This window comes from Acanthopagrus latus, chromosome 8 (assembly GCF_904848185.1).
Source record: "Acanthopagrus latus isolate v.2019 chromosome 8, fAcaLat1.1, whole genome shotgun sequence".
NCBI lineage: Eukaryota > Metazoa > Chordata > Actinopteri > Spariformes > Sparidae > Acanthopagrus > Acanthopagrus latus.
The window spans coordinates 1788509-1812229 of NC_051046.1; the positions used below are offsets into that span (position 1 = coordinate 1788509).

Sequence of the window (23721 nt, forward strand, 5' to 3'; positions counted from 1 at the left end):
GAATACCTCATGACAGCAGGTGGTAGGAAACCAAAACACATTTATTACAAAATCACTAAAAGCAGGAAGTTGTCAAATGTGAACATCAACACAGCAGGAAAAAAAAACAGGAGGTCACTCTCCAGAATAAAAGTCTGATATCAGATGGAAGCTGAGATTAGGAGGTCGTTCCTAATCTAAACCACTCGCTATACAGATGTACAATAACAGACCGGGCTGAAACTGGCAGGTTTAATGAAACAAAAGGTATTTCAATTCAATGAAAAATTCCATAAATTCCATAAAAAGTGCTAACGGCCCCGAGCGACTACTGCAGCAGAGTGAAACTCTTTAGGCCTCGAACATCTTCTTCCTGTCAGCTTTGTCCTCGATGTTCTTACGCCAGTCGCCGACCGCCTCCAAAGGCTGCAAGACACAAAGAGTTGACAGTCAGCAGGAGTCCGTCGACCTCTTCCTGCCGCTCGTACCTGTCTGAACGTCCTCCTGTAGAGACTCACCTCCTCCTTCACCTCCTTCTTGACCTGCTTCAGGTTGGACCTCAGGTCCAAGTTGACCGTATGTTTGGAGCCCAGCAGAGCCTTCAGCATGGCGTCGGCGGACATACGCACTCTCTTCAGAGCGGGTTTCTTCACGCCGGCCAGGTCGACCACTTTGATCTTCAGGTCCTCGATCTGATGAAGGTGATATTCATATTCAGACTCAAACCAACAGAGAGCGACAGAGCTCCACCGTCGCCGTTCACACGCTGCTGACACAAATTCTCACTAGAGCTTCAAACGTGGATCAATCCGCTGCTGAAAGTAGTCCCAAATAAATCCTCCTGTTAGTTTGATATACATGAAATTAAATATCTACGAGGTGTTTTTTTGATGGATTTACATCTTCAGTAGGTCGAATTTGTCTTCAAAATAAGAGCTTTACATTGCACCCCATTGGAGTTTAGAACTGGGTTCTTAGCAGGGGGCTTTTAATTTGAAAGTAGCGACTGTTAGCATCTGTTTGCCGCTACAACAACAAGCGGACAGTGAAGACAGCTACAGAGACGAGGAGACGCTGCATCTCCTGGATCTCAGCGGCTGTCCAGCTGCTCATCTTCACGTCTGTGGATGAAGTGATGGACTGACTGCTGTGATCAGCTGTTTTAAAACTCCCCGGCTGTGAGTCGCACAACAGTGCAGGTCATCGACAGCCGCAAAAAGGACGGCCTGATGTTCGGCTTGTTGCCCAGGATAAAAACAGCGACAACAAAATAACTCGTATTCATACTCACCATCTGTCGGTGAGGAGAAAGAAGAACAATAACTTAAAACTGACAGACATGAAGTTAAATGCACAGCTCTCCCTCTACAGCACAGACATCAGCACGATAAAAGACTGAAGGATGAAGTGAATCCTTCTGATTATCAGCTGAGTTTTGAAGCGTACCTCTTTGTTCGCTTTGCCCACTTTGATCTCCAGGTCGTACCGCTCTTCATCCACTTTGTCGATGAGGGCGTGCAGCTTCTTGCAGGTTTCCTGAAGACGCAGACGGATGTGATGTCATTAACGTACTGATCATATCTCTTCACTGATAGATATTAAATCTCATACAGCTGCTGATATCAGTGACGAGAAGCTGCAAACATCCTCTGCAGTAAAGTTCATCTTTACTCTTTACTTGTTGCTCTCCCACTTTTCTCCAAACTGAAACGTCTCTCAGCGGTTGGATGGCTTCACGGCGCCCCTGACTTTTCCTCCGGCGCCACCACAGATTCACATTTATGATTCTGAGTAAACTACCTGAACTACCATCTCCTGGACTCATGTAACTCTCTGGATGAATTGTACTCTCATGATCATTTTCATACACCTGCAGAGCTGATGACATTCTGACCCTCTTTACGTAATATCATGAACACAACAACTGTTTCTGCTGCACGCTGACTCACATTTTTGGATATTTGGGCTGAACAGATGAAGTGAAGGATGAAGCCTAAAGTCTAGTTTAAAGGAAGTCAGTGACACAAGAAAAGATGTGCAGCGCTCCTCACCATGAGAGTGGCTTGGTCTCCGCTCAGAGAGGGTTTCTGGCAGTGCTCAGCCATGTAGGCCTCCTTGGCTGCTGCGATTTCTTTTGTCTCCTGTGCGATCCAGTTGGCCGCGATCTGTAGCATCAAACTCTGCAGGACAGATCAGAAGAGTGTCGACAACCTGCGTCATTTGCAAAGGTTTGAGGTCATATGAGAGGATTTAATGGTTAAAAAAAACCCAAAATGTTCTACATGTGAAGAGATGAGTCAATATTCTGTATGTCAACTCTTAAAACCGTCATTTGACCAAAGACACATAAAAACAAACAAAAACAATCTGAAAACTTAAATAATACACAAGTGTTTTGGGTTTTTTAACATCTTTTCAGCAACATCTCACTTTTAACTCTATAAGTATTGATAACAACGTCCTTAATCTGGTGGTGAGAGAGGAATTACTTTGTTAATCTATTCGCCAGGACGGGTTTAACCTCTTCATTGCTGGCTACAGAAATCAAAGAATAGACTTCATTTATTTCAAGCCAATGTGAAACTTTAAAACTTCCTGAGGATCCAATACGTCCCAGAACCGGCAGAGATTAAAACACTGAATCATTCACAGTGAAACATGAGAACTGGGAAATAATTCAGTTTCCTTGTGGCAGGAAAATGTCTGAACACCCAAACAGACCACACAGAAATATAAATTACTGGGAATGTGGTTCCCAACAGTCACTAATACTTGGATCATAATCAAAAAATGCCTTTTCAGGGAACAGTAACGTCTGTCTGAAGCTGATGTCAATCATTAATTAGCAGCTGGTCTTCACACCTGCAACAGGTGATCTGGATCCACAGCCATCAGTCCAGACAGCAGCAGGTCCTACATCGTGTCTGAACACCAGATTATCTGCCGTTTAACAAACAAAATGAACTGGGACGCGTCCTGGACACAGCTGAGACCACCATCTCAACCTCAACACATCACTCGTTCAGTCTGCAGCAGATCGTCTGCAGCATCATCGCAGGCTGAAAACACTTCCTGTGTGTTCGACTCTTTGCACCAGCAGGTGGCGCCTCAGAGCTTTGAGCCGCCTCAGCTGTCGTCCGCTCTGACAGCTGAGACCAGAACAACCCGATTCATCAGGAGAACCAGAGGAACCAACATGAGGGAGACAGCTGACCGTCCAACAACAACTACAGCTGCACCACAAGTTATCGATAATCACTAATCACAACTGATCAGAATCAGAATCAGCTGAACTGCAACAAAACTGCACGTCACATTTTCTAATATTCATCTCATCGACACACTGGCCTCACCTGCACACACACACACACACACACACACCCTTCAATAAATTAAACACACCTTAAGCTGCTGCTGCTGTTTGTACATCTACACTCCACAGTAGTGAGACTATTGATCGATCAGCTGTTGATTATTGATAAGATGTTTGCTCCTGTAGTCTATCTGGTTAAAAAATGTCGGACTGGTCCTTTACCACCGAAACATGTTGCTCTGATGATGTTATAACTGTGATACTGTGATATTGTGATATTATCGTCCTGCTGGATCATCAGCCGATCAATAAACGTGCCGGTCGTACCTTTAGATGATGCCTGCGGCTCGAGGTCATCTTCTTCCTGTGAGGATCAGAAACAACGTCATCGTCAGAGTCTGAAGAAACTCTGATCCATCAATAGTTTCCTTCTTTCATCTCTTGATCTCCTTCTTTCTTCTTCTCATCCTTCATTTCCCTCTTTTCTCTCTGTCTTTACTTCCTTCCTCCTTTCCTTTCTCACATTTCATCCATCCTTTTTTCACTTGCTTCTGTCCCTTCACTCCTTCCTGCACGTCTTTCTTTCTTTCTTTCTCTGATTCCTTCCTTCTCTTCCGTCTTCCCTTAAGTAAATCTTTCCATATTTTCATTCTTTCCACTTCTCTCCTCTCTTTCCATACATTCTTCTTTACATCCTTCCTTCTTCCTTTCCAACCTTTCAGCCTTGCTTCTTTCCCTTCACCTCTTTTTGCTTGCTTTACTCTTTCTTTCTTTCTTTCTCTTTCCCTCTCTTCCGTCTTCCCTTACATAAATCTTTCTTTATTTTCATCCTCTCCACTTCTCTCTCTCTATGTATTCTTTCCTTCCATCCTTCTCATCCTTCCTAAACTTGGAGAAACAAAATTAAACTTTTACGATTAGAAAACTCCAGTAAAACATCAGAATCTTTTTCCCACCACACAAACAGTCACAACGTAGAATCAACACTTACTCAGACATGTTGGCGGTTTCTTTTCTTCACAACCTGTTTGAACAGAAGAAGAACAAACAATGTTTTTATCCGCTCGCCGGCTGAATATCACCGAACATCCTCCGTATGAAACGTGATCTATCAAAGCAGTTGATGAGCAGCTGAGTGTTGACAGAGCTAAGTTTGGCGTTTGGGTCGAGTGTCGCCTCTGACGCCTGTGATAAGCTCCTTTACAGGTGTTCAAAACAGAAGATCCTCTGGGAGTTAACACTTCAATTCCTTTCGGGGAGAAGAAACCCTGCGGCAGAATGTGCTGCGGCAGCGACTCGGCCGCCGGCAGCCGGCTGTCAAAGGACAAACTCTGACAGGCTGCAACAACTAATCTGCCTCAACAAGACGGCCAGAATCAGATTTCAAGAGTTATTTTTACTATAAATAATTCAAAGGTTTCAGTTTCCATCGCTTTGAGTTGGAAACGAGCTGAAAAGATCTGAGCAGATTTACATTTACAACCCTGGAAACAATCAAATTTCTAGTTTTCTCTCAATTTTCCAGAACATTCCTCCAGAAATGTTCAAGTGCAAAGATCAAAGTTCAACATCAGACACTTAAAAATGAAATTACACCGTAAAAAACAAATGTTTCTTTCAACGTATTAACACCCAGAACAGATCTACAGAAACATTCAGGAGCAGAGATCACATTTCTGAACTTTCCAAACCTGCCAAAGAAAAATTCAAACTGTTCCAACTTTTGGTTTTATGTAATTAAATCAATCAGCTCTACTTTCTCTTGTTTTGCCCTGAAAACAAGAACAGAAACTAACCGGGGATAAAATATAAGCATCTCAATCTGTTGGCAAATGTGACTGTTAGGGAAAAAAAGTCTTGGCAGCAAATTTTGACAATTCACCTGCTGAGATTAAGATTTTCATGCTGTCAAAACAATTAAAATGTAAAAATATGATCCTTTTCTTTAAAATCCCTCAAATATCTCAATCACAGAACCAGAGCCGACTGATTCAAATGTAAAGCTGCAGTCGAACTCTTCAAAAAAGAGATTTAACAAATCATAAATCCAGACCAAACAAATCAGCCTCTCACATCCGGACCCTCAGATCTCATCCTGCAGTTTTCAGTCCTTCTCCTTCATCCTGGATCACGTCCCCTTCGCTTATTAACAAACCCCGGCGGTCAGGACTTTCAGCTCCTTAGCACTCCTGGAAAACACTCAGCTCAGCAGCTCGGAGACGGGAGGAGGAAGAGGAGGAGAGGAGGAGGAGGAAGAAAGGGAAACTGGCCTCACCTTTGACAAGACGAAGCGTCGAGGAGGAGGAGGAGGGCAGCAGTGGCCAGAGGGAGTGGGAAGAAATCATCCCCGGGGGTGTATATATATCAGGGCTCCGATATGGATATGGAGCTCCTGTTTATGGAAATGCAGGATCCTCAGACCAATCGGCCAGCAAGCTCCTGAAATATCGCCGTCCCCTGCCAACGTCTCTCTGTAGCTCAGGCATCGCTGAGGAGGAGCCTGATATCGTTTTAGGACTCCGCTCGGTGCCACCAAGACGCTATAAAAGGGAGGAAAAGGACTATAAAAACCACAAACGTTTCACCAGATGAGGACGGGAGGGATTAAAGCAACGGATCAGCCGACTCATTTATGTGTTGTTGGCTCGTAATCGTCTGTGGTGCTGAAAGTCCTGGAGTCCAAATGATGATAAACACACAGGTTTTGTTTTTTGAGGCGGCTGAAGGGAAAATTTAAGGGAAAATCGCCATTTTAAATGGTCACACACGGTTTGGAATCATATTTAGAGGCTCCACGTTGTTTAAAAGCATAAAACAGGATGATTTGAAGAAAAAACAACATCTGAATCAAAATCTGCTTTGACTAAAACTCTTGACTAGTTTATTTTGAAATCGGAAGCCAGCTTCATCTTCGCACTTGCACTTAATTAACTTGCATCACGTTTCACGATCTGAACGCTTCTTTCACGTCTGAAACGCGCCTCGTTAACTGAGTCAACGACGGAAACATGAGCGTCTCGTCACTAATCAGACGCGCGCTTCTCACAAAAGGAGCTCAGATCGTCTGGTCGCCGTCGTCGCCTCCATCTACAGATCTCAGCTGTGCAGTTTCAGCTTACAGTGTTATCCTGGAGGAAATAACCAGCGGAGCCGCCTCCTCCACAGCTGCCCGACAGCAGGCGAGGCTAACGGTTAGCTGGAGAGCTAGCTTGTCCTGAGAGGCAGGACAGAGTTTAAATACACCGAACGAATTAAGTTTCAACATAGGTGGATTTAAAAGAAATGCAATGTGATCTACGGTAAAAAAAAAGTCCTAAATCTTCCTGATGACTACCGTTAACGCTTATTTTCAGATACATTAAAGCAGCCTGGGAAGATGAAGATGAAGGGACGTTTAGCTCCTAGAGAACAGAAAAACAACAAGCACAACAATTAACATCGACACTGTGAAACACCGGTGAGTTCTGCATTTCGTACATGAAAAACTGTTTAATTTTAGCAAGAACTACCTGAATTTTGGACGACGATCCATGAGAAGTTTTGCGATCATCCCAACTTCAAAAGGCAAAGCTACACAAGCCAACACGGGACGATGACCTCTCTCATCGACGAAACCAAAACTGCACCAAAAGTTCCTCATTTATAACTTCGACGAGACATTTAACTCGACCGCGCCGCAGAAGAACAAACGCCCATCCAGGACTCAAAATGTTGAAATCAAAGGTGTGAAGAAGCTGCAGCTTCAGGCGCCTTGTGAGTCCAACAACAGGTTCAAAAGAGAGAAACCACCTGTGAAACTTTGATATCACTTTTAACTATTGCTCCAAATAAATTGCTTAGCAAGCTCATATTTCTGCCGTCTATAAATATCCCGTAATCACCGGCTGGCCTGGTTAGCGTTCCATCTTGGATTGCTGATCTGAGCCGCGGCGCTGACCTCACGGAGCCTTCCAGACCTTTCTCTGAGCGCTGAAGGTCCTCTCATATTAACACTTGTGGTATAAAAATATGTGGGCACGATGTCAGGTAGGCAGGATGGCAGACTTTCCATGTGGATAATGTTACCCGGTTATCGTGACCCGCTCATAAAAACATTCTTACTCAACCACTTCAGATTCCTCCACAAGAATCCAAAACAAAAACTCTTTAATTCTGCCTGGTTAAACTTCTTCTTTTAATATTTCTTCCAGCTGTTTGTCGCCGTGTCTACGGATCAGATTGATTCAAAGTGTTTTACTGGGTTTATGGTTTAGATGTTGTCGTTGTTAAAGAACCAGTGAATCACTTCAGCTGTATTAACACTGTGGCTCAGTGGATAATGTCAGTCAGCTCGTCACTTTCCTCCAGACTGAAATATCTCAACAGTTACAGGACGGATCCTCGTCCTGGAGGTTCAGACGTTACCGGGAGATTATCAGGCAGTCAGGTGAAGTCGCGTGAAGACTCGCGCTGCAGCTAAGCTCCTGTTAGACTTTTGTTTTCATGAACTCACCATGATGTCCCTGCTGGTTGACTTATCCCAGGATTACACATGTGCACCTGAACGCACCATTGAAGGTGCTATTTGTAAGAAAAGCAGATTTTTGCATCTCTTTCCCAACTCGTCAAAGAACAGATGGTAGAAACACGACTTCTCCTCTTTCAGCACCAGCAGGTCAGTTTGGATGGATCGGCACTAAAATCTGGTTCAGACGTTCTCGGGCTCCAGCAGATGAACCGTAATCACTTTCGGTGAAACCCTATACATCTTAATCTGAGCGCCACCCTCAGGTCAAACCTTTAATTAGTCCAATAATTTGGTTTGTGACTAAATAACTAGAAAACTAAAGATGTACTCATCACAGAAGGCGAAAAAACAAAACGACTGGATCAGGAGATTTAATCATGAATTGTGTGTTTTAAAAACCTGAAAACTGTTTTCAGGGACACAGAACTTTTAGGTTTTTATATATTTTTTGTGGATAAAGTATGTTTTTCTTCTTCTTGGCAGATGACAGGAAACAGGATGAGATGTGGTGACGCTCCGGTCGGACTCGAACAGCAGCGATGACACACGTTCTACCAGCCGAGCGTCTGCGGCGCCCGAGGTGTCTGTTGTCTGTGATCCATATCTGCTCTTTTAATGATTAATCAACTGGTGATGAGCAGCGTGAAGCGGTGTCGCCTAAAATTTCCAAAAGCAAATATAAAAATGACACCTTCACTGTGTTCTCAGGGACAGAAAGGTTGGATATAGAAATGTTGAGGAGTTGCAGAGCTCCAGATGAAATAAAACAAACATCAGCAGTTAAACTCCGTCTGCGCTGGAGTGATTGATCTTCGCGGTGATCAGCTCGGACCGGCCGACCCGTGAAGGTGTCAGCAGAGCTCAGAGCAGTTAGCAGCTCAGACTATAGGAGCGAAGGCTGCGGGGGGAAACGTGCTGACAGGTCTGAGTGAAGCACAGACAGCGGAGATGATGGAGTCACGCTGGGAATGTAGCGACGGAGGGCGATGCTGGCGGGTCGGGTTCACGGTCGTGTCAGAGAGACGGGAAGGTGTTTTCTACCGAGGTGTCCCGGGAATGTTCTGAACGGCAGGTGCGAGTTCTGGAAATGCGAGAGAAGCGTGCGGCCTTTCCTCGCCATGTGAAGGCATTAATAACTATATGTGTGCATTTGATTCATAGGCCTGATGTAGCAGCACCAGTAGTGGTGGTCTGTTTGGATACATCGACCATCTGGTTCTCTCTGAAGCCCGGATGAAGTGTCCGTGTCATCCCCCCCCTGCTGGGATGATCTGCGGTCAGATTTACTGCTCGTCACTGAGATTTCTCGAATATGAAGATGTATATTACTAAACCACAGATGTATTACAAGCAGACAAAACTCCTCACGAGCCCAGAAGAGACCTCGTTAGTTTTTGGTTCAGATCTAATTTTACAAAAAGGGACGGCGAGGAATTTCTTCTGACTTTAACACTGCAAAAACCACACTGTTGTTAAACGCTGGGAATAATCTTGTATAGTCTTTCTTGTTTCTTCCTGAATTTTCAGAGTTGATTCTGGGGTCCGGGTTCGGGCCGATGCTCTGACTACCTCGGCGGATGTTCACTCAACAAACTATACAATATTACTGATGTTTTTAAATCAATACGTCCTACCGAGAATCATTGGAAACATCATAACATTCAATGAAAAATGTCCTTAAAGTTTCTACTGTATTCTGACGTTCGGGTTGGATCAGTAATCGGGTCGGGTGCATTGCAAGCCAACTCTCAACTGTTCTGGGGACGGTGAAGAAACTGGAGCTGGTTGCGGTTGGGTCTCCCCTCTACGCAGAACCGCCGTCCTGCAGAGCAACTGGACTCTCGACCTTTCTGGAGTTTCCTCTCGTGACAGCCGCCGGGCAGGTGTGGGGATATTCACAAGCCACCTGTCTGAAAGTCAATCAGATCCCTGCTGGGAAAAACAGCATAGACCAGCACCAAACTGGTCACCAGCAAGACCAGTTTGGTGCTGGTCTATGCTGTTGTTTTCAGCAGGGATCTACGACTCACTGAAGTATAGAATCGTGGTTCTTTTGAAAAAAATCAATCCCGAAACATACTTTGTGTTCAGGACGCTTCTAAACAGCAGCTCACACTCTGAAAGTCTATGTGGGAAAGTTTAAAACCTTCATATGTGCATTGTTAGAGATATATTATTTGCAGAAATGTATTTTAATAAAGAATCTTTACCAAGATTCAGACCGTTTTTTATCAAATAAAGTCTGTCATTCTAAACTGCAACAATATTTTCTCCAGAGACTCATTCGAATAATTTAAGAGAAGCGGACGAAGAGAAGTGTTTACTTCCTGTTTCTAACAGGTGATGTACAAGTTTGCGGCAGCATCTAGTGGACATCTGAAGTCCTGCAGCTGAAGACAATCACTCGTCTACATGTTCACCCTCCTGACTGTTTGATTTAATCCTACAAATCAAATAACTGTTAGAATATAAGATGTGTATGAACTGTAACACTGAATGATCCCAGTGACCGACATGATACTTTGATCTGGACGGTTCGCTCAGCGGACGGCATCATGTGTCTGGTGTCAGTTTCATCAGCAGAGGAGACTCACCTCCTAAATCAAACCTTCAGACATGCTGGGATGTAAAATTATGACCTTAAGACTCCAAGTCACAGATGAAATATTGATTTTAAACCCAAAAAGAGTCTCTTGACATGCAACGTCCTGAAGAGTCTCAGTGACACCGGTTCTGTTACAGGTGTCGCGCACGACACAGTGAAGAGTATGTCTCACATTCGACTGTAATTAAAAGTGTCACCCAATAACTGTAATGTAACACTTCAACACCATTGCTAACTTGCTTATTTATAAGTGCTAAAAGATGTGACATTGAGAGCAGCTGATTTCACTGATTAACAGCCTTCGTTTAGAGACGAGGATCTAATCAGTGAATCGTTTGATGGGAACAGAAACCTGCAGGTTGGACTGTAACTTAGTTTCCCATCACCGCACTAAATAATGTAAATAGTGTTAAATGTACTGTACATTACACCTGAGTTAGAGCTGGGTTATATATCCATACATCGTCATCATGATGAGATTATATCGTCTTCTATTTTGGACATATCGTCCTCAGAACAACAAAACAACTCGACCGTGGAGAAACTCATGACAACCCAAACGTCTTTCCCTGGTTGTACAGGCAGAGATGAGGACTCGAGTCTGTTGTTTGAAGCCTGGCGTGCTGACCGTCACTCCCTCCTTCCTGTTTCACAACCACAGCTCTAATCAACACCATCACAAGCACGGTGGCAGCCATTTGCCGTCACCTTTGGCTGTTAAGACTTCACATGTGGCCCTAGCAAAAGTCAAATGAACGTCTGCGGAGTCAAAGGACGCTGGGACGTCAATGTCGAACTTTGTTGGGCTACCGGAGCGGTTGTGAAAGTTAACGTTAGCATCTATAGATGGTTAGCAAACATATTAGCTCACTTGATTAGACTGACTTTGGCTGAATGTGAAAGGATGAGTGTTTGCTAGACCACTTGTTCACACAGTGCTGCCTTCGTCCTGACTGTAGAAATTTTTAGGTAAGTTAATATTCCAACATCTGCTGGCTAACTTGGTGAGCAGGACCTCGATACTCGCTCTATAATGTAGCTGTATGTTTATGTTACAAGGTAAAATACAGTAATTATCTCTAAAGGAATGGTTTTATTGTGTGTTTGTATATATGGAAATGTAATACCTATGTTTAAAGTCATTATATACCAAATCAATCCCGACGCGCTATGAAAGTACAGTCAGTCATCATAACTGTCACAATGTTGAGATATAACTTGTGTATCTTGATATAGCACCATATTCATTTATGGCGATGTTGCCTCAAGTCTCTGGAGACATTTTTTTAAAACTCAAATAGAAGAAGACATTTTTGGGGGGAGGGTGAGGACGGTGAAGACGGCTGGAAGTAATCAGAGAGGGCGAGCGACCGGGAATGAAATGCAACAAAGGTCCCAGATGGTCAAACCAGGATCAGGGACATAAATATCGAGATGAACCCCCTTTAGGCAACAGGGGAGCACAACTTTGACCTTTTCTGGTACTGACAGAGCATTTTACAGTCTGGACACTCTATGTAATGCCACTTTCCCACCAAAATTAGTGGGTCTACATGGGGTTTTTAAAACCAAGTATACTTGCTGAAAATTGCATATTGATGCCATTCGCCAGGCAGCCGGTCTGTGATTTCCATTGAAGACTTACATTGTACACCACCAACATCATGTTTCACGTCATGATGCACCGGAAACAGAAGAGAAAACAAGGGATCCATTTTGAAAGAATTGTTGTAAAACAGTGGCTTCATTGTTTTGAGCATGCGACCCCCATGAAACGACTCGCTTTACTGTCAGAATTTGACCCATTCGACTCCAGGAGTCCAGAGTTAATTGACCCAGTTGACCATAACACAGAGCCTCTCTTTGACATGAAAACTATGTGAGATAGAGTTCAGATTTTTGATCAATGGCAAGAGTGTTTTGTGTTTTAATAAGCTGGGAAACTGATGCATCTGTGACGAACTATCAGAATTAATTAGTGAGTATAATAAAGTATTAGATGGATATCAGTAGGTGCTGGACATAAAGATCTTACCTCTTCCACTACATTAGATAGATAAACCCTCCAGGGGGTTCTGGGTCTGCTCCAGGGACTCCTTCTTGCTGAGGAGGGCCCAGAAGGATCCTAACCAGATGTTGAACCACCTCAGCTGGCTCAGCAGCTCTTCTCCAAGCTCCTCATCTGATCTCTAGAGGCCGAGCTCAGCCACCCTACGGAGGAAACTCATTTTAAGCTGCATGTATCGGCGATCTCAGTCTCTCTGTCACAAGCTAAAGCTCATGACCGTCAGTGAAGGTTGGAACATCGGCCGACTTCTGGCTCAGCTCCCTCTTCACCTCGACAGTCGGGCACAATGCCTGTATTCCTGCCAACTCTTGCCTCAGTCTTTTGTCTAATAAACTCTTTAAAACAGTCGGCAGAGTCTCACCTGTGTGTCCTGAAGGCTTGTTTCATTCCTGGACAGAGACACCAGCTCCCCTCCTGCCTGAAAGAGGAACATTTGAAGATGAGGCAGGTTTTCTTTACAGCGCTTCCACATTATCACTGTGTGTGGTGTTTCTCCACAGGTTAGCACCGTGGACATTGTAAAACGCTATCTCTCCCGCTGTTTGCTCATTTCTAAATCTGGCGTCTGGTGTCTGAAGTCTTAAGTGAGGAAGCAGCTGTTATCTGAGGATATGATACAGCCGTCAGCAGAGGTCAAATATAACCTGCGGTAACTCCGAGCAGCGAGATGCCAAACACAAGACATTGTTGAGGCTCCTAAGTGTTGGTGCAGCCTTTCAAATGAAGTACAGAGTGAGAGGAGTACATTAAATAAGCCTGATATCTGGAGGATAGTGTGACCATAATACAGAGCCTCTTTTTGACATGATGACTATGTGAAGCCGACATCAGGAAACACAAGCCCATTGTCTGAATGTCTGACAATCCTGTTTTATATTCTCCTGGCATCATTACAGATGATGAACAACTGTTTGCTCAGCACATGTAATCAGGGTTTTATTCTCTGACGGCTCGGCATTTTCTCTTCATGGGGCTGGTAACAACTGACAGCAGAGGGGCAGCTGAAGCCAACACCCCCTCTGCAATCCACATAAATACCTTGCAGCATTGTCATGTTTGTTTTATTACTTCTTTATTTTACTGGCTGTTGAACCACTAACAGCAGCTCAGATTTATAGTCCACTGTCAGCACTGGATCAGGAACGAGAGGGAGCAGCAGACAGCAGCTTCGCTCCTGCCTCTGTACAAGAAGTTCATCTGCAGAACAGAAAGAGAAGCTCAAGTAATTATCTTTGAAAGAAACACGACTTTAAGATCCACAATAAATGATGCTTAAAAACTCACCTGATCTGCTCCAACTGAAAAAACTGCAGAGGATTTTTCATTTGTAGGTTTGAACAAACAGCTGATGCCCGACTCAAAAAAAGGCCTGAGCAATAAAAATATCAATTACTACAAAACATAAAAATAACAATGCCAACAAACTTGAAAACTGTATTTCTTTGAAGGTTAAATGCCTTTTAAAGTATTTTTTATATTAGTAAAGATCCCAGGTTTGTGTTAACATTGGCACCAAAGTCATTTTGGTCTTCAGATAGCAGCTGTTAAAGCATATAAAGTTTGTAAAGTGCCAGTTCAGTATTGAATTATATTCTGTGACCTGAAAATTTGTACATTAAAAAAAACACACATCATTTTTCATCACAAAGTCTCATTAGCTAAACGATTACTACAAATAACCAGCTGTTTTTTATTCTAACACCTAACGGCGATGTTAGCTAATGGTCAGTTATCAGTTACAGTTAAACTGTGAACAATGAGTGTTATATAATGTTCATAAACCTTTAAAAATATCTGAAGCCACAATGAATTATATTCCGTTACCTGAGAATTCATACATTTTGAAAAAAGACTTAAATTTTTATGACAGTTGGCAGGAAGAGTGTTATGTTACTCTGAAATAGTTTTACAATAGTCAAGAATTTTTAATTTGTAACTTTGAACAAACAGCTGATGTTAAAAAAGGCATAAGGAAGAAAACATACTATAAAAACTGAGTATAATAATTATTTCAATCTGAGCACATTTCAAACAAGTCTTAAGGGTGATAAAACATAACAGTGACTTACAATTTGTATTTCTATGAAGATTAAATGCCTTTTAAATGTTTTTTTTTTTAACAATAAAGCCGTCAAGTTTGTATAAAGATCAGTTACAGTTAAATTGGAATCAATGAGTATTATAAAAAGTATGAAAACCTTGAAATATACAATCAGCGTTTAATTATATTCTGGGACCTGAGAATTTACACATTTTGAAAAAAGACGTGAATCTGCACCATAATAAGTCTCATTAGCATGGGATCAGTTTAAAGTTAACATTAGCATAAAGAGTGTTGTGTTAGCAGCCAGTGCTCAAGGAGTTAAGGTTTAAAGTTAAGCTAACATGTTAAGCAAAATATTTTCTGTCCCAGTCACTTTAAAACAGTGAATCCTTGCTGGTTTAATGTCGTACACCTGCTACAAGTTGTCATTTTCTTACTTTCATCATCATGCAAATGAACAATCCTCTGGTTCTGACCCGAAGAACAGAAAACACAACCAAAAGGTCTGAGAAGCTCTTCAGCTGAACACAGACAATTTAAGAATAATTAAAGATGTAAATGTCGTTCCTTTGAGAGTGAAGGAACTTGACGTCAGTGTTTACAAAGTGAACAAGACCGTGAACGAGATGAACATGAAGCTTTTGTATTTAATGTGACAGCAACGACAGAAGTACAACATCACATTGAACACTTTAGAAAAGATAACATGTTGGTATTCGGTACAGTCGGCTGAACTACACTTCCACTACACGTGATGGTTGCTGCTTTATTCATTAGTTACTCGCGTTAGCTTGCCAGGCTAACGCAAAGTATTAGCTAAACTCTTGTCTCTGTGCAAAGAGGTGTTCAACTGGAGGTTTGCATTGGAATAGTTGGATAAAAGTCCATCAAAGGTATTGAAATGCAGAAGTGTAGGTCAGCCTCCTCAGAACAAAAGCAGGCGTGATTCAACACTCACGTACCGACTGACATCAGTACGTACAGTACAAATACATCAAAGTACAGCGTCCATACAGGCAAAAGCAGAAGGCGGCTTAGATTCAACCGAAGAGTTTAGTTCCAAAGTGAGAAATCCAGAAAACTACCCGACCTCTGCCTCAACTCGCTGCACAGATTCACTAATGTTCAAAGAAAAGCTCATGCTGGGGATAAAAAATACTGTAATTTACTTTAAAAAATGTTAGTTTTGATGACCTGAATTAACAACAGCTGGCTCTAATTAAGGCTTTGAAGCAGGTGAATATGAGTTGAGACCATTCATCACGTACTGAACCACACCTGAAACTTCACACCTGAATCAGTTAAACCTCCATGACCATCAACATCTCCTCTCTTCAACAAGGTAAAGGGAGGTTTAAGGTGGATATGCAGCATTTTGGGATAAAACTCTTCAGTTGCAAAGACATCAGACCTGGATTCTTGTCCCGAAAAGCCCAAAAACAATCAATGATGGATCACATTTAACTATCGAACATCTTCTTCCTATCAGACTTGTCTTCAATGTTCTTACGCCAGTCACCCACGTCGCGCAGCTGCTTGTCCTGTGAACACAGACGAGATTTCATTCAGTTTGTTGACCGCAGACGTGATGATGAAACACAAAAAAGGAGGGAAAGAAAGGTTGCGACTGAGACAAAACTGCAAGCCTTCATCAAACTGGCCTCTAGATGTCCAGCAGCAAACAGAGTATCAGATAAAACCAGCTGGCTGTCATCAGAAAACGACTACGTACGTACGGCAGGGCGACCGCTGATGGTTACTGTAGTTATTACAGCAAAGGAGGAAGTCAGGTCCCCTCTACGTATACGCACTTTGTTGCTCTTTACACTTGAAATCCAAGGAGTCCGTATACGAAATGCATCGTTGAATTGAACAGGACTTTTATCAGTATATATCAGTTAAATTGCATCATGTACATGATGTAAAATTCAGTTAAGTTTTGCAGCCTGGCGCCAATTGTGTCTGCTTTCACGTTCTAGTGTGAGACTGAGGTCCATCTGGTTTCCTCTTTGTATATGGACTTTGTCGTTCTTTAGACTCCAAGTGTAAAGAAGGACAAAATTCGTATACGTAGAGGACGACTGAATAAAAATAAAACAGGATTTTATCCAGCAAAGGGCTGTTCGTTGAGCCAAAAGTCTTAAAAGCAATTCAAGTTTTTTCCTTCCAGGTAACACTATGAAATAAATGCTGACTGCACAGTGTGCTGGATTAAATCAGTTCCATATAAACATCATTCAACTACAAGTTTACGTGCCACCGGACACGAAATCTCTCTGGTTGGTGATCCGGGCAAGTTTTGCAGCCTGGCACCAATTCCGTCTGCTTAAACATTCTAGTTTGAGACTGAAGTCCAGATGAACCAGGTGGTAAACTCACCTCGTCTCCTCTTCGTATATGGACTTTTTTACACTACACTCTTTACACTAAAGAGTACGGCTCGCAGAGGATGGCTGAATAAAATCTCCTCATAAAATGAACGCTGACTGGTGATCTGGGCAGTTTTGCAGCCTGGAAACAATTCTGTCAGCTTTCACTAGTTTGCGACTGAAGTCCAGATGAACCGGGTGGTGAACTCACCTCCTCCTTCACCTCCTTCTTGACCTGCTTCAGGTTGGCTCTCAGGTCCATGTTGACCGTGTGCTTGGAGCCCAGCAGAGCCTTCAGCATGGCGTCGGCAGACATGCGCACTTTCTTCAGACGGGGTCTCTTGAACTTTCCCCTCAGATCCACAATCTTGATGTTGAGGTCTCGGACCTGCAGGAGGATTCAGAACCACAGTCCACATTATGACATTTTCAAGTACACGGTTGCTGTTTCAGTTGCAGCCAGAAACATGTGAACTCACCTCGTTCAGCACCATGTTCAGTTTGAACTCTATGCAGTACCGCTCCTCCTCGCTGATGTTGATCTGCTCATGGAGTTTCTTGCAGAGTTCCTGAAGAGAACACAGTATTTTACAGTTTGCTGGGTCTTAACGGGCTTTGACCTCGTACATTTTGACCAAGACTGTTTCTTAAACGCACAAAACTTAGCGAAGGACGAGCTAATGTGTGTGCTGGAATTCAGTTATTTGACAAAAACAGGAAATCATATGAAGACGACTTCAGCACACACAGCAGTTCATCCCGGACCGACCCGGGACAGTCTGTCCTGGTTCTGTCTCACCGTCAGCTCCTCTTTGGAGTACGGCAGCTCCACGGGAGGACATTTGTCTTTCAGGTACTTCTCCCTCTCCGTAGTCTTCACGTTGGATTCAGCCTCCAGCAGGTTGTTGGCGACCACCAGCATACAGCTCTGTGGACGACATCATCACGCCACTTCACGTATTTATCATAAAGTCAAAGCAGCGTCTCTGCTCTTCTTTATGAAACATAAGATCGTACCTTCAGAGTATGCTTACGCCTCGCAGACAGTCTTTTCCTGCAGGTTAAACAAAAACATAAGTCAGACGCGAACATGTTACAAACACAAACACCTTTTTGTTTTGTAATAAATCGATTCATCCTGTGTCTCTCTTTGCCGACTATTAATATATTTAAATGTTTACTCACTCATCGGCCATCTTGGCTGCAGGATGCTGATGTCACCTGGTGGAAACACATAAAAGAAGGGATTAAAATGACTTCTGTAACTCCTCATGACATCTGATAACGCAAAACAAACGTCACCCACTTTCACACACTGTTGTTATTGTTTGGTGCACGAATCTGCAGGCTTTCATTCATGTCCAACAATTCATCTGCTTTCTATCTTTCCAAAGTAACTGTGGGCGTACACGACACTTTGAAAGAGCAAAGATTGCATCAGTTGAAGGGAAAAATAAAAATAAAAAAAAAACTTTAGCAACAACCGTTAATAACAAGACTTTGACTTTGACTTTCACACCTCACTTTAACATTTTATGCAGTTTTTCTGCTGCCTGCAGCTCTCAGTGTCTCTCAGCAGCTGAACTCGTCTCTACTGTAACTGTTCTTTGTGTTTGAAGTCACGTCGCCTCCTCTTTTCCCGCTGTGAACTCACCTGGCTCACATTTCACATTTGGCTCGTATCAATTCTATCTTAAGACATCAGGTTAATTCCAGGAAATTTCATGGAACTGAACTTCGTAACCCGGGCGTGTTAATGCCTTACAGGACCTCACCGCTATTTTTAGCGGTGTGGCCTGTGGTGATACCGCGATCCAGCTCTGTGGTTAAATATCTCCACAACTCCTGGATGGATCACCGTGAAGTTTAATTCAGACACTTACGACCCACAAAGGACGACTCGGAACGACTGCGATGTCCTCTGGCTGTTCTTTTAGCGCCACCAACAGGTTTAAATGAAAACTACTCCAGCGGTTTCTTGCCAGGATTCATAGAGACTAATGCTAACACATGCTAAATTTAGCATGTTAGCGTAACATGAACACAAAGAAGGTATGGTAACATTTTAAATGTTACTGCTAGCAGTTAGCATCCTTCCAAGTTCAATGCTACATCTTAAATATCAGATTGTCAGCATGTTATTGTAACTTCAGCTCATGAAACCACACCCCTGAAACCGACGGACATCCTGTCAGTCTCTGCTGTAACTTGAGTTCATTGCTAACATAGCATGCTAACACTAGCATCATGCTAATATGTCAAATGTCATCATAAAAAAATTCTAGCAAGCTGAAATTGTGATGACAACACGGCACACTGACATGCTTGATTTAGCATTTTTAGCGTGCTAACAAGCGAATCTGCTACATTATTATGAATGTGCTAATTGCTAGTATCTCTTCAAACTTTGTTTTTCTGGTGTATAATTCGCTTTACAGCCTCTGTTGCTTTAAACTGTAGCTGCTGTCTTCATCTTTTACTCTCTGAACAATCTTTATTTTACATCAATGCCGACCGTTCTGTAAAATGACACATTTTTAGATGTATTTCTGGATAATCAGGGCGTTTATATTAAAGTAAGACGTGAAACTTGCTTGAGTAAACATCATTCTTCATAAAGCAGCAAGTCCATGATTGATTGATTGATTGATTGATTGATTGATAAGTCTTTGCTGTGTAACCACACTACAAGTACATCAAGTGGCAGACGTGTTGACAGAGACAGATGAGAAACAAATCAGATGTTGGTTTTACAACAGAAACTAGTGGCTGCCTGAAACAACAAACACAACGATCTGATGACTGTTACACACTCAGCAACACACACTAATAATGTCAATAATGTGGACTGAACAGTTACAAGTTGCGGTACGATCACAGAAATGATCGCTGCACACAAACAAAATGACACCATGAGTGTTTCTTTGGTGGAAGAGCTGCAAAAATCTAGTAAACCTTTATAAGGAGGTCGCAAGACAAAAAAGGCTGAGAACCTCTGGTTTAATCTTCAATTTATAAAAGTTTGTTTTCTAATTAAAATCTGAAGTCGCCAGGTGTGTTAGTGTCTCGTATCTGCAGAGAGTTTCTGATTTTCTCTCTTTGTTGCTGCTCGGGACGCTTTACCAACCCAACATGTGTCTATTTGACGTCCTGGGAATGAGACTCAACAATCAACTGTCTTTGTGGTGCGTTCAGGAGCAGCTGGGACAAAATCCTACTGATTCTACCTTTAACTTTAATAGTCTTTGAATTCTGTTAATATAACGTGAGCTTCAGTTAGCTTTGAGCACAAATGTCCTTCAGAGGGAGACTTTTTACTCTGATACTCTGAGTCCATGTCAGAGCCTGAACTCTGTTACTGTACTGGAGGAAACAAGCTGGATCAGAACTTCTACTTTTACCAGACTATCTGAACTTCTCCTGGAGGAAACAGTGTGCGGACTTTTGCCTTGTCTGCTCTAGTGGAGTTAAAAGTGCAGTCATTTCCTTTTAAATGTAGTCGAGTGGAAGCACAGAAGTATAAAATGGACAGATTGTAGTCAGTACAGTCCCAGCATGAACCGATGACTCTAGACGGGGTTAACGTATCCGGCTGCTGGACTCTGAGGCCGACACCAGAGGTACTCGGGGGCCAGAGCTGTTTGTTTAGGAGCTGTGGATTAAGACTCTATTCCTGGCAACACAGCTGTTCCTAACGTCTTCATTATGGAGGCAAAAAACCCTGACAGCAAGCTCATCTTGAAAGAAAAGACGTCTGACAACCACTGCAGGCATCCTCAAACACATAGCTGGCCCGGGAACAAACAGCCGCCATCTGTAAACCAATAACAGGCCGAGGGGGCGATCTCCAGGCCTGACAATGTATTTTAGGACACTGGAGCCTCTGAGGACATAACAACAAGCTATTCTGGAGACGGAATAAATCTGCGGGGTTAAATTTGGGCCCTGGTTTTTTCTCTTACGTTGGTGTGTGTGTTGTGGGTCGGGGATTGTCTCTGGAGGGAGAGTTGAAGGGTTCGCAGTAACTCAACACCACAGAACATCCCTCGGACGTACGAGATGTGAGAGCATATCGTAAAAATAACTCGCCGCCGGGCGCGAGCAGTTCATCTGCTGTTCATCGCACAGACGAGACGGTGAACCGGCGTTTAAATCCGACGTGTAAAGAGAGAAAAGGTGGATCTAAAAGAAAACGTAGAGAGGAAATGACAAGATACAAAAAAGGCTGAAAAAGACAAAAATCTGCTTAAAAAACATATTTTACATGAAATAAACGTAGTTAGATGGTAATAATACTGATGCTTTGGGATCGTAGGTCGTCTCGGCTGCTATCTGATAGTAACATCAGTATTTAACGAGTTGGAAGACTCAAAAATCAATCGAACAAACAGATTTAAAGAGTGAAACACCTTCACGCAGCTGAAACTAAATCTGTCCTCAGTTGTAGGACATAAACCTTTAACAGCTTCAACATTTGGATGCTCGTGAGGAAAAACAGGCTAAATTTGGTGAGCGGGGATTAAAGTGAAGACAGCGACCGGAGCTGGCAGCCGCTGCAGATTAGAGCAGGTTTTCCTCCGAACCCCTCGGCGCTGACAGGAGGATAAACACCGAGGGATCGATTTTCAACTTCAAGCCTTGTAGTGGTGTTGCCTTTCAGCACGCCACATCACCAGATCGTACATCATCGCCCGCTTGTCGCCGCAGCAGAGCGAGAACACGTTCAAACGTTTCTGAGCTTCTCGTTTAACTTTTAGAAATCAAGAAAAACAATCGGGACACAGGTTTGTAATAATGAAATAAAGAGGTTAGAAACCAGAAACATCCGATATTTTCTGTTAGATCAAATCACGCAACACTAAAAGTATGTTCAAGGAAGAGTATTAAAGAATGCCTTAAACCATCAAACAACCATGAACATTTGCTGTTTTACTGATAGACTGAAGGCTGATCGAACTAAAATAATCAAACACATTGCTAAAAAAAACCTGGTTGAACGCCTGCAGCAGTCAGTCACACTCCACACAGACGCCTGAGCATGTGAGTAAACATCTAAATATTCTAAAAAGAAACCAAAGATTTCAGCGCCGACCTCTGAATAACTTTTATCTGAACAAACAAAACATAAACCCAGAACGATCTCACCGACAGGACGATCTACAGCCGACGTCGTGCACACAAACAACACAACAAGAATCCAGAATTCATCGACTGAAAACATGAAAACAGGCAGAGAAACGACTTCTTACTTTCACCGAGCCGAGCAGGCAGCGTGTTGCCAGACTGAGTCCTCAGGCAGACCAAGTGTTAAGAAGGTATATATTGCAATCACTGATAGCCCTCCAAATCCTGCACTTTCTCTTTATGGAAGTGGATTACTGGTCAAACCAATGAGCTGGCAAGGTCATGAAATACAGTACAGTGTCATCTGCCCTCCTTCCTCGGCTCGCCTCATTATAAATAACCCGCCCTTTAAGATTGTTATCTGTATTATCTCGTGCCATCCAGCTTCAGAATGCAGGAAAGTGATTAAACCACAGAGGCATTTTGTAATCAGCGGTCAACAGATATAGAGACAGAAATCATTTAGAGATCTGATGTATTTATAGGAGGAGAACGAGCTCTGACAGGCTGCTGAGGGAAATCTGTCACTGTGCTGAGAAAGACACAGCACATTAAAATGATTTATCTTATATTGTTGTTCAGAGTTTGTTTTGTCCACTTACAGCCGAGCAATATATCGATGTTTATATTCTGATATGAGATTAGATATTCTCTCAGATTTTGGTTTGTTACGCTGTCATGAGATCAGATCTACCTGCTGACACAGTCGTGGTGATGTACCGGTTTTAAATGTCGACCTTTGTGCGTTTAGATGTGAAAACATTCTCCACATTCACATTCTGCTGAAATGAACCAGAACAAAGTAGCCTCACAAAAATCAAACCTATTCCTGTCAATGGTACTTTAACTGTCGCCAATCAAAGCAGCTTCCAAACGTCCAGATTTCGGTAATGAAACAACTTTTTTCTTTATGTTTGGATTACGGACTGTGCCTTTAATGAAAAGGGAAGTTGAACTCACGGTTCACAGCTGCAGCCGGCGGCTCTGGAGGTTAAACACCTGAAATGTAAAAAAAATATATACATTTAAGACAAAACTAGACAAAAACAGAAACGCTTTATTTTAATGTTTACAAGCCATTTATACATTTTGAATGTTGTCAACAACAAAGACGCCACTATGTTTTATTACAACGTTCATTATCTTTTAAAAACCATCTTCATCACAGAGTTACAGTTATAAACAAATACAAATATCTGCTTACAACCACATTATATATTATAAACCACCTGTGAGATGCATATATATGTTTAAATACTTACAGGAAGTGTTGAAGTAAAGTCTAACCACATACACATTTAAGATTAAAGGTCAAAATCAACTAAAACAACATATTAAAAATAAGTGATGTTAAAAAGACTTGACTCACCTCAGATCTGCATGAAGTGGAAACGTTCTGACAAGATTTGTGATAAAATTCACCAGAATTAAGATCGCCAGAGTTGAACACACTCCTACAGTTCATGTTTCTCTCAGTCTGACCGGTGATGTGTTGACGATGACGCCTCTTGCTGGGAGTTTTAAGCTTCAGTCCGTCTGTCTGACACCATTAGAGGCTTCGCACGTCATAAAACACCAACCGACAAGATTCAGTCTGTAGCTCAGTGTTGGATTATATCTTCACTAGTTTTTAACGTTCCCACAAGACAAAGAGACGAAGAGACGACGCATCCGTTCACGTCATCTTCAACACTCAAGAGATTAATTATGAA

General features: G+C 42.5%; 2 protein-coding genes across 7 annotated transcripts; both read right to left on the bottom strand.

Moving 5' to 3' along the window:
- Nucleotides 1-217: 217 nt before the first annotated feature.
- On the bottom strand, nt 218-5661 carry LOC119024685 (troponin I, fast skeletal muscle-like). Its single transcript, XM_037107676.1, has 7 exons — nt 5568-5661; nt 4284-4316; nt 3620-3656; nt 2031-2159; nt 1426-1515; nt 498-671; nt 218-405 (listed from the first exon to the last, which is right to left on the bottom strand). Exons 2-7 carry the CDS (start codon nt 4289-4291, stop codon nt 331-333), a joined length of 513 nt encoding a protein of 170 aa, XP_036963571.1. The 5' UTR covers nt 4292-4316; nt 5568-5661; the 3' UTR covers nt 218-330.
- Nucleotides 5662-15143: 9482 nt separating this feature from the next.
- Nucleotides 15144-23667, bottom strand: tnni2a.2 (troponin I type 2a (skeletal, fast), tandem duplicate 2). Of its 6 annotated transcripts, XM_037108143.1 has the most exons (8): nt 23379-23667; nt 22970-23008; nt 18071-18106; nt 17903-17939; nt 17685-17813; nt 17365-17454; nt 17097-17273; nt 15144-16057 (listed from the first exon to the last, which is right to left on the bottom strand). In XM_037108143.1, the coding sequence occupies exons 3-8, from the start codon at nt 18079-18081 to the stop codon at nt 15977-15979; spliced, it is 525 nt and encodes a 174-aa protein (XP_036964038.1). In that variant the 5' UTR covers nt 18082-18106; nt 22970-23008; nt 23379-23667; the 3' UTR covers nt 15144-15976. The 6 variants fall into 6 exon arrangements, with proteins under 6 accessions (XP_036964038.1, XP_036964035.1, XP_036964037.1 ...); XM_037108140.1 differs by having other exon boundaries at nt 22970-23667; XM_037108142.1 differs by lacking the exons at nt 22970-23008; nt 23379-23667 and adding an exon at nt 22135-22240.
- Between the last annotated feature and the right edge of the window lie 54 nt (nt 23668-23721).

Bases quoted from the DNA above. Each gene is read 5' to 3' on its own strand.
- tnni2a.2 (XM_037108143.1), bottom strand. The intron at 17,455-17,684 runs GTGAGACAGAAC...TGTTCTCTTCAG, and splicing joins ACTCCAAAGAGGAGCTGACG to GAACTCTGCAAGAAACTCCA. The intron at 17,274-17,364 runs GTGAGTTCACAT...ATCCTCCTGCAG, and splicing joins TGAACATGGTGCTGAACGAG to GTCCGAGACCTCAACATCAA.
- LOC119024685 (XM_037107676.1), bottom strand. The intron at 1,516-2,030 runs GTGAGGAGCGCT...CTGCGTCTTCAG, and splicing joins GAGACCAAGCCACTCTCATG to GAAACCTGCAAGAAGCTGCA. The intron at 406-497 runs GTGAGTCTCTAC...TGTGTCTTGCAG, and splicing joins AGAAGGAGGTGAAGGAGGAG to CCTTTGGAGGCGGTCGGCGA.